Source organism: Gouania willdenowi, chromosome 8 (assembly GCF_900634775.1).
Source record: "Gouania willdenowi chromosome 8, fGouWil2.1, whole genome shotgun sequence".
NCBI classification, from domain to species: Eukaryota; Metazoa; Chordata; class Actinopteri; order Blenniiformes; family Gobiesocidae; genus Gouania; species Gouania willdenowi.
The window spans coordinates 33,460,037-33,475,996 of record NC_041051.1 but is presented as its reverse complement, the minus strand read 5'-3'; the positions used below and the strand labels follow the sequence as shown (position 1 = coordinate 33,475,996).

General features: G+C 38.5%; 1 protein-coding gene across 1 annotated transcript in view; it reads right to left on the bottom strand.

Moving 5' to 3' along the window:
• LOC114468982 (xylosyltransferase 1-like) overlaps nt 1-14,565 on the bottom strand; it is a 24,071-nt gene extending 9,506 nt beyond the window's left edge. The window contains 6 exon segments of the mRNA XM_028456169.1: nt 2,358-2,380; nt 2,383-2,565; nt 4,585-4,751; nt 6,939-7,086; nt 7,186-7,296; nt 14,185-14,565. Of these exon segments, the coding sequence (XP_028311970.1) occupies nt 2,358-2,380; nt 2,383-2,565; nt 4,585-4,751; nt 6,939-7,086; nt 7,186-7,296; nt 14,185-14,430 (878 nt within the window). The 5' untranslated portion in view covers nt 14,431-14,565.
• Nucleotides 14,566-15,960: the final 1,395 nt, after the last annotated feature.

Here is a 15,960-nt window from a genome sequence, read left to right as displayed (position 1 = left end):
GTCACAAGATAACAGGGTCACCAGCTGACCTGTAACACCAACAGTGTCAGAAACTAGTCCCAAGATAACATGATCACTAGTAAACTCATAACACCAATACCAACGCGCCACTTGTCCGAATTCTGTCACAAGATAACATGATCACCAGTTAAACCGTAACGTGTTTCTGTGTCTTAATATTGTCATTCTGCACCCTGGGCAAAGTTTGAGGTGGTAACAGTAAATATAGACATCATCACACAAAAAATAAATATTTACCTACGAGTTATACACATTTACACGCATTTCCTGAAAGAAATGCAAGCAAGGATGCAGGTGCTGGTCCATGTCGCACTGCATTAGCATTAGCATTAGCCTAGCGTCTACATTAGCCTAGCAATAGCATTAGCTTAGCACTAGCAATAGCATTAGCACAACTAACCTAATGCTAGCATAAGCCTAGCATTGGCACTAACCTAGCATTAGCCTAGCATTGGTAATAACCTTGCGATAGATGAATATATAGCAATAAGGTGGAAAAAGGTTGAAAAGAGTCGAAAAAGTAAAAAAAAAAAAAAAAAACAAAAAAAAAGATGAAAAACAAATGAAGAAAAGGTGACCCTGCTGGAGAACGCCCTGGTAGAAGCACTGAACCAACTGTTGGAGGTGAACGCCAACATGTTAGAAGTGGTGAAGTCAAAGGAGCAGGCCTACTGCAGTCTGGAGGAGCAGGTGAAAGAAAAGGTGACCATGCTGGAGAACGCCCTGGTAGAAGCACTGAACCAACTGAAAGCCAAAGATGTGGAATTAGAAGAAGAGCGGTCCAGCCACGCTAAAAAGAAACCTCTATGGAAAAGAATCCACCAGTGGTTTACCAGGAAAACCAGACATTAGAACAATATAACCCCCCCCCCCCATGATGATTTAAAACATTCCTCCTTTTCTCCATCTGATGCAAGAAAAAACTTTTATAAAGAAAAAAAAAAAAAAAAGATGAAAGCACAAATGAATAAAAAAATGTTCATAAAAATAATTTTGTGTTGAACTGAGTTATTAAGTTGGGTCAGACCATGAAAATCAAACTTTTTTCCTCAAGAATCCTGAATTTAAATTCAGAAATCTGACTTTTTCCTCAGAATTGCAACTTTAAAGTAAGAAGTCTGACTTTAAAGTGAAAATTCTGATATTTTTCTGAATTTAAATTCAGAATTCAGAATTTTTTCCTCAGAATTCCAACATAAGGGAATTGGTATTGCACTGCACACTTTTTTAGTAATCTCTCAATGAACAATTTATGTCAACATTTGTTGTTTTAAATTCTGTTAAGCTCCATGAATTTTCATTCCACTTTCATTCCATCATTGTGCTCTATTGTTGTTTTTTCACAGTATTCTGAGCAAAATCTTGTAGTTGGACAAAGGGGGCAGGGGGTGCAAATCATGGTGGGGGATACAGGGGTCGTGTCCCCCCAAAAACTCCCATTATAAAAATTACAGTATATTAACCTTATTTTATTTAAAATACAAGTCATGCTGCTTATAACACAATTGTTTGATCATTTTAGCAACTGAAATGTTATATTAAATATTATATCCACAATTAAAATCAACAGTTTTTACACTTATTATTTTATTTCTGATGTTTTTATACTGGCCCTGTAGTTCATAGTGCTGTGGACTTGTAGCTACACATTCACGTTCAAAACATTTTTCATTTAAAAAGTTTTGGTATATTTTTAAGTTTTTGGGTATATTCAATTGTATTTTATAATTTATGTAAATGTTTGTTATTCTGTAGCTTTAGTTTCACACACATTCTGATGATAAAACTTATAGCCTGTATTTTCATGTCTTTCCCTATCGTGACCCCATTTTGATATCAAGAATTCTGCCGACCCCAAAGATATTTTTTTCTAGAACTAGTTTTCGATCATGTTTGAGCTCAGATATTTATGTGAGATATTTTTTTGGCTCATGTACCCCCTTTCTCTTATTCTGAATCCTAGTACCCCCTTTGTTCAACTACAACATTTTGCATAGAAAACTTTTTAAAGACAACAATAAAACATAATGATGAAATGAACGAGTGATAACACAACATTTTAAAGAATCTAACTTAGTAAATAAGTGGAAATAAACAGTATTTAATGCAGTGGTTAACAACCTTTTTTGGATCGTGACCCTATTTTGATAGTTTTCAATCATGTTTGAGTTCAGATATGTATTTATTTTTACTACATTTTAGTTAAACTGTATTCACAAAGTGAAATTTGTAGAAATACAGTTGTTATAGATTGTTGTTGTTGTTGTTCTGCCAAACTGCCAGGTACTAATTTAAAGATCTTGTTTAATTTCCAGTGTTTGATGACCATGACCCACCTGATGGGGAAGTCTGCGGCGCGGCGCTAAGGTTGATGAAGACGTCCCATGTCCACCCGTCCGTCCTCAGGAGGTCGGCCATGCAGCGCAGGTACATGGTGAGTAAACTGGCCCCGCCCCAGATGGTGGACATCCTCCACGGAGAGACGCGCACGTTGGAGTAGAGACGGGAGAGGATCAGAAGCTCTCTGTGCAGGAAGTGACTCCTCTGAGACACACACGGGCAGGAATGGCTTAGTCTGGGCTTTTACTTTGAAAGGACTTCACTGTCCTTTGCTTATTTTGGGGATTTCTAATAAAGGATGTAGATTTTTTTAGACATTAAAGTTAATTAAATGTTCATTTTAATGTTTGTTTTATTTGACGTCATATTATTCTTATTGTGATTATTTGTAAGTATAGAATACAGTTGTTTAAGATTGTGTGTCATGTTTTATACAGTATATTATTAACAAGTAATTCATTTTGTATGTTTCTTTGAGGCATTTGTGTATTTTTGTCAATTCGTACATTATTCTGTTATTTTTTGTGTATTTTTAGTCATATTGTACAACTTTTGGGTAATTGTGTGTGTTTCTTTTGTGTTATTATTGTGTATGTTTGTTGTTCTTTTGTGTATTTTTGTTGTAGAATTAGTACATTTCTCTGTCATTTCTTAAAAGAACCACACACCATGGGCCGCATGTGGTCCGCGAGCCTTCTGTTGCCCAAGTCTGAGCTAGAGGTGATAAAATGTGCAATATATATATATATATATATATATATATATATATATATATATTTCTTATCAGTATTTACTAAACATTTCAGGTGACCCCACATGGGGTCATGACCCCAAGGTTGAAAAACACCATTATAGACTTTATGAAAACACTTACAAAAACATTAAAAATATATTAACTCACTCAGTGCCATTGACGAGATAACTCGTCATTTGTGTTTTTTCACGGCGATTACTAGAAAACACCCTGGCGGAGGTCTCTCTCATCATATCTAAGCTGTGGGGTGTTGTAGTGACCAACTGTGCCCTGAAGATGGCAGCAGTGCACCTTTAGATGAGAGATTAGCAACTAGTGCTACCCAGCAAAGGAGTAAGAAGCAGGAACGAGTGAAATTATGGCGCTACAAAGTGATATTGTGACGTATCCAGCAGCTCACAGCTCCACATACTAACACAGAACATGTGGACCTGAGTGGATTATTGATAATGTTGCGATGGTGAGAGAAAACCATCAACTAACCGGGCCAAACGGGTCATCGATGTGTGTCGGGGGTGTGTGTGCAAAATACCCCCAGCCTGTGAGCCAAATAGTAAAATAATAGGTGACACGTAGCAGCGCACCTTTGGATGAGAGATCATCCATGCTCAGCAGAGCTCAGAGGGAGAGGACAAAAGGCGTTTACAAGACAGAAAATGGCGCTACGTACGAGAGTTGACGTTCACAGCAGCGCACACTCGACCAGAGCATGTGTGGAACTCATGGATAGTGTGGCAATGGTGAGATAAAACAATTAAAAAAGGGGGAACGCAGTGACACTGCACGTCAGGGAGGAAGAGGAAGTTACGTGTGTGCAGACTGACGGGAGAGAAAGTTGGAGGAACGCCAAAATACAGTAAGAAATACATTCAACTCTGACCCAGATAGATAAATAATAATAATTTTATCATCAAAAGCCTGGTTTGTGTTTTTTTTGGTTTATATAAGGAAACGATGTTCAGATGTTAGAGTTGTCACTAAAGCAAAAAAAATAGCTTTAAAGTCACTGACAGGGTTTTTTTTTTATAAAAAGGCTTTTTTCTCAGCTTTTTGCTCTGAAACTGAAGATTTGTGTAAAACTTGCTCTATTCAACAGCTGATTACAAAAGAATGAAACAAGTTAGAAACAAAAGTTCTTTTTTGATGAAAGTAAGGCTTCAATCTTTCAGAATCTGGTGTTAGATTTCAGTCATAGTAGAAAATATTCTGTGGGTCTTTAAAATCAGTCAAAAAGCTGAAAAACGGCTGATACTGAGGGGGTAGAAAATTTGAAAATGGCTGGAACTGAATGAGTTAAAGAGGAGGAGGAGCTTATTTAAACAAACATTGCAGTTTTGTCTTTTTCTCTCTTCTTTGATCTAGAATGATGTCTCGGAATCTTTAGTACAAACATGTATTTATGTATTTATTTATGTTTTGCTTGTGTTTCCTGGTCCTTCTCGCTACCGACCAGCAGGCGGCGCCCTCACCTGGTCCACGTGGATGTAGTAAAAATGCGACGTGTGGAAAACGGCTTTGAACAGACGCAGGAACTGTCGCGATGCTCGGCCGTGGACCACCAGGACGAAGGCGATTCGTACGGACCGAGACGTTCCCGCCGCGTCCTCGTCCCACGCTACGTTAGCGTTAACTTTACCTGAAACACACAAAGGGCGGAGTCACACACAGAAAGAAGGAAAGGAAGGGGGAGGGGCCTGGATGGAATATGAAATGACCGCTGCACAAAAAAAGCTCTGAAAGATGTGGAGACGGTTTTTATTTTTGGACTTTCTTTTTCTCCATGTGGACGATCAAAGGAGGAGTTGGACTGGGTTTTGGTTGCCGCGCCAACACAAATCATACGTCCATGTTTCCAAAAATAACTGAAGAAGAAGAAGAAAAGGGGGGAGGAATGAACGTATCTGAAGCTCAGAAACACTTTATGACATCAGCTCCTCTAACGTGTCCAGGCCTGTGGCTTTAATGAGCCAGCGTAGAAACGTCCTGCGGGCAGTGAATGCAGCGTCTGACTGTAATGATACCGTAGGGTCACATCACAGCACGCTGTAATCATGTCATCTGACCTCAAAAACGCATTACACACAGCAAGACAACAACAGCAGCATCGGGGAAACAAATGTAAAAAAAACACAAAAAATAATGAAAAAAAATCAGGTAAAAAAAAAGGAATTGTAAAAAATGTCTGCATCGTCTGACTGTGATATCACTGTATGATGAGAGCGAGCAGTAATTAGATTACATCATCAGACCTCAAACACATCACACATAAAAAACAACAAATACAGATAAAAAACAAGATCAAAAGTTAAAAAAAACATATTTAAAGATTAAAAAAAATGTGCAAAAATCTTTCAAAAACTCATTAAATTTAAATATTTAACAATAATATTTAAAAACATACACACATGATTTAAACATTTAAAAACAATTAAAAAAAAACACACTTGAACTTTAAGAAACATGTAAAAAATAATAAAAAAGATGAAAATTGTGGAAAATCATTTTTTATAACCATCTGAAAACACTGGTTTAAAAAAACCCAATAAAATGACAGGTTTACATAAAAAAAAACCCTAAAAACGACAGATTAAAATATGTTCTAAATACACGTTCAAGTGTGTGTGTGTGTGCTATAAAAACATGTGAGTGTGTGATCAAAGAGCCCAACGCAGCGACGTCCTGTGGGCAGTGAACGCAGCGTCTGACTGTAATGATACTGTAAGATGAAGTAGGCCGTAATCACACACACACACACATCCTCTCCCAGTACGCCCAGTTCAACCACCATCAGTACATCCTTCTCTCTCTCTCTCTCTCTCCCAACACACACATGGGCAACAGGTGGGCCGGGGGCCACATAAGGCCGTCTGACTGATGTGGTGGGGCCCAAAAAGCGAACACACAAAAACTATGTTTTGGTGTTTCTCTCGAGTTGTTTTTTTTCATTTATTTAATTTTTTGTCACTTTGTATATTTTTTTTTTATTCTTTTTGGTTGTTGTTTTTTTGTATTTTGTTGTTTAATCTTTTTAGAATCATGTCATCCTTTCGTCTATTTTTGTCATTTTGAGTAATTTTAGTTTTTTTTGTTGCTTCTATGTTTGTTGATTTGTTCTATTGGAATGTCTTGTTTCTTTGATGTTTTTTATTTGTGTATTTTTAGGTTTTATTTGTGTTTTTGGACTAATTTGTAAGTTTTTTTGTATCTTTTAGTGTTTTTTTCCAACTTTTTTTGAGGAATGTTGTAATTTTGATTTCCATCTCCATGTTTTGACATTTTCTGTAATTTGTTGTTTTTGTATGTTTATTCTGTCTTTATGGAGTTGTTTTATATATTTGTACATCTCATCCGTTGTTTGTTTTTTGTCGTTGTTTTATTCTTGTTGATCTCGAGTTGTTTTTGTATTTTTTGGTTTAAACTTGTGGGTTTTCGGAGATGTTTTTGTGTGTATTTGTGGTTGTTTATGTGATTTTTGTTTGTCGTTTGCATCTTTAGTGTTTTTTTTTTTTGTTTTTGTATTAATTTTGTTGATTCATCTTTTCTTGTGATTTTGTAGTTCTTTTGTCTATTTCTGTTCATTTAGGTACTTTTGCTATTTTTGTTTTGATATGATTGTTCTGTCTTATGGAGTAATTTTGGTTGTTTTGTCGTAATTTTACACCTTTTGGGCTCATTTTGTTGTATTGTGAGTTTCCTTTTTTCTTGATTTTATTGTTTGTGTCTTTTTGTTGCCATTCTGTGAGTTTTTTGTGGTTGTTGTAGTTAGTTTATTGTTGTGTTGTGTTTTTGGTAAACTAGTGTCTCCGCGTGCATGGCGCCTCACCTGGCAGCGGGCAGAATCTTGGCACCTTGCTGGGCATCAGCGTCCCCTGCTGGTGTTTGCAGTAAATGTCCACGATCTGCTGCCGACACTCGCGGCTCTTAGCGCGGGACAGGGCGGAGATGGCCTCCTTCCCGCTGACCTCGCACTGCTGCCCTCACCGGAGGGGACGCTGTCCCGTTGGATGGCCGCTGGGGGCGGGGCTTATGTTCGCGAGTTTGGTTAAGGGCGTGTCCCGTGGCTGGCTTGCGTTTGGCGTTCGTGGGGCGGGGCTCGCTGACGCTGCGACCTGAAGCCGAGGTAACTGTTCCCGTCCAACGTCTGACCTGTTGTTTCTGTCTTTGGAACGATGGTAAACATTCTGACAGGAGAGAGAACAAAATAATTACACGTTAAAAAAACACATTAAAACAACATGAAAAGAAAGAAGAAGAAAAACTACAAATTAGGGCGGCAACTAACGACTATTTTAATAGTCGACTAGTCATCGATTATTGAAACAACCGACTAATCAGATCATAAATTGTACAATTATTTGTTCGATGTTGCTACAAACTTTTAAATTTGGCTTGGGACAAATTACGACAAATAAAACATGAAATAAATAAATAAAGAATTTCCAAACTTAAGGTGTAAACAGGTTCCTTACAAACACAATTAAATTGAATAAATCAACACTAGAATGTGCTTCAGTAATAACATTTACACATTAAAAATAAGCTACATAACTGCTGACTCATAGAGCTCATGAGCTGATCATTTATGGAACATGTTTGTACACGTGGTTCACTGCATTAGTCTTATTGTATATACTTTATTTCCTCATTATAATGAATTATATTTTGAAAAAAATACATAAAAAGCAAAAATAACCACAATAGTTTTTACTGTTTAATATAAACCACTGCTGCTGAATCTAGTTTATTTTATATCTGATAATGAGTCACATAAAGTTGTGGTTGATAAATATCTCACTGATTTACTATAATTAAACTCGATCACACTTGATGATTTAATCATTAATATACTGAGAGTATTACTAATGGGATATAACACAATATTTACATTACTGTAAATCTGTGAACACGTGAAATATAATTAAAAATATAGTGTTTCTCAAGTTAGGATGGAAGAATAGCGACGATAGTTTTATGCTAAAATTTATTTCACACGACGTGTGACATGTTGGTTTTTATCTTTCCATAAAAGTGTTAAATCTGACCATAAATAAATCTGTGGCTCTTTGTGGTTTAATGACAGTAAGACGTGGACTTTTTACTCGTCTCTTCCTTTCATTAGGTGGTTAGCATTAGCTCTTAGCCATTAGCTCTTAGCCCAGTCTGTTAGCTTAGCTTAGTTAGCTTAGTCCTCTTTCCAGTTGATAAGTGTTGCTGCAGGTTCATCTCTGTCACCGTGTTGTGGAACTTTGGGGGGATCTGATGGAGGGGGGGTCTGTGACATTCTGCCCAGGTTTCCGTTCCATGACTTTACAAACACATCTCTCTGAACACGATTACATTCATTTTTATGATTAGAATTTATTTGTTATGCAGTTCGAGTGTGAAATTTTAATATTGTGACAACTCTGAGATCGATTTCAAGAGTAAATAGAACTGCTAGCAGTGATGAAAGGGGGCCGAGCCTCCCCGCGTGACTCGGCCCCCAGGTTTTGTGGAGCCCATGGAAGTACGTCACGAAGGATGACGGGCTTGAGGCGATGAAGAGAGTCTGGAGTTTTGTATGTGTAAAGTTTGGTGCTGATAGAGCTTAAACACTAGGAGGAGTTCGAAAAAGTAGGTTTTTGATGGTAGTGACTTACAAAGAGAAATATGCCATAGGAGTGGGCGTGGCCAATGTCCGAAGATTCAACTCTATTTAGGGAATACGTGGATATAAAGTTTATGAAGATGTGATTTCAAATGAGAAAGTTAGAGGCCAAAATGCGCCAAATTCTGTGAAAATCTGATCAACTTTCATGTTGCTTGATGTTTCTTTGTTTATAGCGCCCCCTATTGGCCAATTAAAAACAGGCATCAGTATGTGTTTTTTAGCTAGCTAGAAATCTTTACTTGTTAATAATTTGCGCATTTTTTTACTGAACAAAATTATTTTCTCAACTTTAGATCAGGTCCAACTGATTGGACAAAAACCCCAGGAGGAGTTTGAAAAGTAGGTTTTACAGTTTTGCACCAACAAAACTCAAGGCAGAAATGGGCGTGGCCTATCTCAGGTGATTCAGTGCTATTCAGGGAATCTGTGGATATGAAGTTTTTGAATTTGCGACATACGGTGTGGGACTTATAGGCCAAAAGTTTAAATAGGATGTTTACAGAATTATTGCACAAAAAAAATTATGAAATTGTTTGCATAGAATGTCCGTAAATACCAGTGCATAAATCACCGTGCTTCATCAGATATTTATGCTTCTTTCCAAGTAACATAGCAAACCTTGATTGTATTTAAACATATACATCATAAGAAAATATTTCAATACTGTCTTTAGCAGCAGCGTTTCCTGGTTCTGCCTCCAGCGTGACGTGGGACATTAAGGGGTCTATAAACCTACATGACCTCATTGAGAATTTTAATCCTACACATGTTTCCTTCTCAAACACACACACACACACACACACACACACATACCATCCTGTGTGAGGGCAGTAATATCAGCTCACACCACCTGCTCCTTAGAAAACCTCTTATTATCTCCTCTGTAATATCATCTGTGTGTGTGTGTGTGTGCGTGTGCGTGTGCGTGTGCGTGTGTGTGTGTGTGGTGAGGGTCTGTTGGTATTTTTGGAGGTTTGCTGTTAAAAAAAAAAAAGCTCAACACAAGAGCAAAGATCTGCTTTTAGTCTGTACAAAACCAACGAACACACACACACACACACACACACACACAGGAACAACATGAAGCAACGTAAACACACAACACAAAGGTGACAAATTGTAGAGAAACATTATGAGAAACTATTCAAACCAATGCAAAAAAGTAGCTGAAGAAACACCAGATAACATGATCACTAATCCATCCACTACACTCCAAACAGAACAGTGTTCAGAATGAGTCACAGTGACTTTAACTCCACAATCAGGGAGACAGACTTTGATTTAATGGTTTTATTTAAAGTGAAGCCATGATGATGATGATGATGATGAAGTGAGGGGTGTACAGTATCTGGTACGTCTGCCTTGTGGTTGTTGGTGTTTTCATGGAGAGTTGAAGGTATTTCTCCTTTCTGTGATGTTTATGAGGAGAAAAAGGCTGAGGTGTGTTTCCCACGCTCTGTTATTGTGACTCTGTGTTCTCCTGCTGCTCCGACACAAAGGAGAACACCTCACACACACACACACACACACACACACACACACACACACACACACACACACACACACACACACACACACACACACACACACACACACACACACGGTTCCAAACGATTTAGTCGGAGCATCTTTTTCCCGATATTAAAGTCATCCTCCACTGTTTCTACTAATATGTCCTAAAAGCTCCTAAATGTCCTTATTAGTAGATCTATGTCTAATAAAACACATTATTATGAACCATATTCATTTAATTTCCTTTTATAAATAGGACTACTTTACAGTTTAGATCCTGTGTTCCTCCATCTTTAAATCACATGATTGATGATGTCACACGGCCCCACTGCCTGTAAACATCCCATTGTTTTCTATTGGAGTGAAACATTCAACCTGATTTTTACATCATTTAGTAGATTTTTCAGTCAAAATAACAATTTGTGCTGCTTCTGGTTGCTGTAAAAAATCAGGAAAAGTTAAAGATGTCGACGTAAACCTCTTTTGTTTACAGAAAGATGATAAAAACAGTTGTGACAGTTCTAACTCTGAGGTTTGGTAGTAGACAATGAAGCAGGGAAGAAGAGCTCGACTAAAGGACCTTTACTGACCCTAAACCAGGGGTCCCCAATCCTGTCCTCAAAGGCCCCTATCCAGCATGTTTTAGATCAGGGGTCACCAACCTTTCTGAAACTGTGAGCTACTTCATAGGTACTGCATGTTCCCAAGGGCTACCAATTAGAAAAGCACTTCTTAAATACTATATTTTCACAGTTTCACTTTCACTAGAGAGTAAAATAACAAGGGAGGCTAGCAGTAACTTAAAAGGTAGGAAATGTTGACACTTTATTTCTCCGAATGTATGCAATTGTTTCATTTTCATAAAAATTTATAGAAAATCCACCTACAACTATACACCAGATCCACAACACTTAAAAACATTTGTTACAATGTTTCAGTGAAAATCAACTTTTAAAGATCACTTTATCTGCAGTTTTTAACTTTACTAAGTAGTAACTACATCTCATATCATTTATATTTGTGAGTTTGAATCCTGGAAAGTAGATCAAATTTTAGATGGAGCTCATTGGTGACTAGCTCCTGAGGGACCCTCACATGGTCCATGCGGGCTACCTGGTGCCCACGGGCACCATGTTGGTGACCCCTGTGTTAGATGTTTCCCTCGTCCAACACACCTGATTAAAATGATGAACTCATCATCAAGCTCTGCAGAAGCCTGATAACGACATTTCAATCAGGTGTGTTGGAAGAGGGAAACATCTAAAACATGCTGGATAGTGGCTCTTGAGGACCAGGATTGAGGACCCCTGCCCTAAACAGTGCGCTGACACGCTCTGGTGGCTGAAGTTAGAAAGTAAATCACAGACTGTTTGAAGGACCCAATAGGACTTCTATCCTCAGGGTTTGTGTGTTTTTCAACAGTTCATCTATGACTGTGAACTTCAGCAGGTGGAAACCTCACCATCTACTGGTTCAAACTGAACCAGGAAGGGACAGAGTGACTCTCTCTATGAAGAAGACCAAGATCTTTTGATGTCTGTCCTGAGATGCTCTACATCTTCTACCAGAGTATGTGTGTGGTATGTATGGCACACTGTATGCTACTGGAGTTTCCTCTTCTGGGGATTAATAAACTATCTATCACCTGATTTACCTGCTTAACTTTATCCACCACAGCGTGTCAGCACACTGTTTTTATTCTCTTTCTGTAAACAAACATTGACATCTTTAACTTTTCCTGTTTTTGTAGAGCAACCTATGAATATGGTTCATAATAATGTGTTTTATTAGACATAGATCTACTAATAAGGACATTTAGAAGCTTTTAGGACAAACTTTAGAAGTGTGTGTGTGTGTGTGTGTGTGCGTGCGTGCGTGCGTGCGTGCGTGCGTGCGTGCGTGCGTGCGTGCGTGCGTGCGTGCGTGCGTGCGTGCGTGCGTGCGTGTGTGTGTGTGTATTCTGACACAGAGCCCCTTCACAGGAGGCCATAAAGAACTCCTTCATGGTCGCCCTGCGTTACACACGTGTGTGTTTGTGTGTGTATGAATGTGTGTGTGTACCTGTGGAAACACGCAGACCGAGCCACACTCCCACCTTCACACTAACAAACTCTAACTTGTGTTAGTGAACACACACAGTGTGTAGTAGTGACACACAGTGTGTAGTCGTGACGACTGATATGGATTTTTCCATCAGACGATAACTGTGACGTTTCCACATCTCGTTAGTTTAGGTCGAGATCATTAAATACTGATGATCAGCCTGATCAGTGCAAAAAAATCATTTCAGTTCACACACACTTAAAAACAAACTGAGCTCAACATTCAGTGCAAAATACACACACACACACACACACACACACACACATCTCACAGTTTGTATTAAATTAATGTTGTTTTGTCACATATAGCGTTAAATGATGATCCTTCACACAAAGTGTTCAAATAACTCAATAATTCAAATGTAACTAAATAATATTATAAATAAATTACATTTATATTCCATGAGATAACTGAGGCGTTAAAAAAAATGTAACAATCTGTGCAACAAAGGTGAGAAATTATATTCAAAACTTCATTGAAAAAACATGAAATTGTGTTTATCTCAGTTATGCTCATTATATCATTAATGATGTCAGTATTATTGATCAGTGATTAGTAGTTAAGGTGGTAATGTGGTTGTCGAGGATATTTAAGGTGTAATAACAATAGGTTCATCCAATGGTTCGCAACCTTTTTCAGCGTTTGATCCCATTTTTATATCATTATTCATTTCTAACGACCCACAAACATGTTTTCTCTATAATTCGTTTTAATTTAACTGTTACAAATACAGAGTAAATGTGTTGATGGTGTTTAAATTTGAAAAAGAATAGTGATAATAAAAATATATATAACATTTTAATCAGTAATTTTTTCATCAATTACTAGACATTTCAGGCTTTTTGTTTGTTTATTTATTTCATTCAAAATAATAAAACAAATGTATTTCTCTTCCAGATTAAAAAAAGAAAGAAAAGATTAATGAAAAAGAGCAGAAAGAAATAAAATGTATAATAATAATAATTATTATTATTATATATATATATATATATAATTTGAATCAGTAATTTTTTCATCAATTACTATATCAGAAGTGGACAACTTTTATCACAGCGGGGCCACAGTAATGTGTTTGTTTGATCAGAGGGTCACATGATCAACATTCATGTCAGCATCAGAATAATGAGCGATTTTTGTAACGTTTGTTGTTGTCTTGCTCGTTGTTAAGCATTTTGTGTATTTCTGTAGTTCTTTTGTGTATTTTCCTGTAAAATACATTTTTTTTAGTCATATTGTGTATTTGTGCTGTCATTTTGCATTTTTTGGAGTAATTTTTGTTGTTGTTTTGCTTGTTTGTTAGTACTGTGGGTTTGCTGAGTCATTTTTTGTGTATTTTTGTTTTGTTATTTTCTGTAATTTTGTAAATTTTTCTGAGTAATTTTGTGTAATACTGTTGTCGTTTTGTTCATTTTTGTAGTAGTTTTGTGCGTTTTTTGGAGTATTATTTGAGTGTTTTTTTTCTTGTATTTTACTGTATTTTCCTGTAATGTTGTAATTGTTTGTCTTTATTATTGTCTTTTTGCTTTTGTTTGACGTATTTTTCTGTCATTTTGTACATTTACTTTGGGGGCCACATAAAATTAGACCGAGGGCCGAATATGGCCCCAGAGCCACCAGTTGACTATGGTTGTACTAGACATTTCAGGCGACCCAAGGTTGAAAACCACCTGTGTTAATCATTAATTACAAGCTTTCATTCACACACATTGAAACTGATTCAGTGTTAGATATTGATGTTAAATCATCAGATTTCTGAAAAGACTAACACACACACACACACACACACACACACACACACACACACCTGCAGCCTCTCCACGAGCTCCGGTTCGGGGTCCAGATTAGGGTCCGCGCTCCTCCGCCTCCCGGTCCTCTCCTCCCTCTTCTCGCGGCTGCCCACACCTCCGTCCCCGGCGGCCGAAGCCTCCAGGCCGCTGAAGCTCCACAGCACCGCGGTCTGCAGCAGCAGCGCCAGCAGAGCAGCGGCGACTAGAGCCGAACAGCAGCCGGAGCGACGAGCCAGTCTACGGGGGAGAGGAGAGCCGAGCATCGGTGCTGCTGCTCCGGAGCTCAGAGACTGTGTGTGTGTGTGTGTGTGTGTGTGTGTGTGTGTGTGGTGTGTGTGTGTGTGTGTGTGTGTGTGTGTGTGTGGCCACACATCATCCACCCACCACTGGAAGCTCCACCATCATCCTTACTTTATAAATAAACAACATCACTAAATAAAATATGTAAAGACACAATATAACACCAGGATGACACAGAGAAACAAACTGTGCAAAATAACAACAATAAAAAGGTAATTAATTTTTTTTAAAGCGATAAATAATAAACAGCCTGGCGATAAGCCACACCCATTTTCTTAAAAAACTAAGGTCCTGTACTATGATGCTGGATTTCCTCTCTCTCTCTCTCTCTCTCTCTCTCTCTCGCTAACTTCCAGGATGTATTCGGTGTGTGCTGTACTACAAAGCTGGCTAACGTCTTCAATCGCCATGGTAACTTAAAGGTATAGTGGACGATTTTCTGGAAGCTTAGAAAAGAAACGCTCTCTGCACATGCAACACTCTACCTGCTTCCAAGAGGCAACGTCTACGTGCACGAGCCCAGTTTTCCTCGTGCACAGCTCTGTTTACAAGTTGGAGTTGGCATCGCTGATGCAAGTTTACCTTCCAAAAGAAGATTTGCGTTTTCCCCACTATGTCAGACTCGCCACCGGTAAGTGGACCCGGTGCGCACGAGTACGACAGAATGATTGACAACTAGGAGGACCAATAGTCTAGATGATCCACCCGGAATTAGAAGCTAAAATATCATCGACCACTATAACTTTAATGCTGCGTTCACACCGGATGCGTCACAAAATGTCCGTACATCCAGATTACATACAAAGTCAATGGATAGATGCGTCACAGCTGCAAAATCTTTCCTGTGCGGCGGTGCGACGTCAAGTGTGTTGGCCGTGCAAGCGCGCTAACCGGATTTTAAAATATTGAACTCATGTCTCATGTGACTGTTTCGCATGACGAAAGCCAATCAGGGTCTTTGTTGTCAGGCCGTCAACACGTACACTGGTCTGTTCATCCATTCAACCATGGAGTAGAAGCTGTGTGACCACCTGGAGCTGTAGGACACGCCCTTTATAACCAGGACTAGGAAGAATTAGGTGTGAGGAGAATCAGTGAGGATGTGGTAGTAGCAGGTAAAAGTTCTCTCTGTAGCACTGAGCTAGCATAGCATTAGCCGCTAATCACACCGGCTTTTTTCACTTGTGGTTTATGTTTATGAGGAGAAAAAGGAGCACAGCTCCTCGTTTCAGCAGACGGTGAAACCGGATGTGTCGCTGGTGGGCGGGGCCTCGCACGTATGATGCGCATTGGGGAAATTTTTTTATCGTGTGGACCCTGCAGTACATTTCATACGGCAGATTGTGTCCGTTACCGCAGAAGATGCATTCGGTGTGAATGCAGCATAAGGCTCAAACAATCTCGGGCGTACCGCTTCATTGTAGTTTTCATTAAAATCCAAATTTCCCACAATCCTTAGCTCTTCTCTGTAGTCCTTGTTTTAAAGGTGTGTA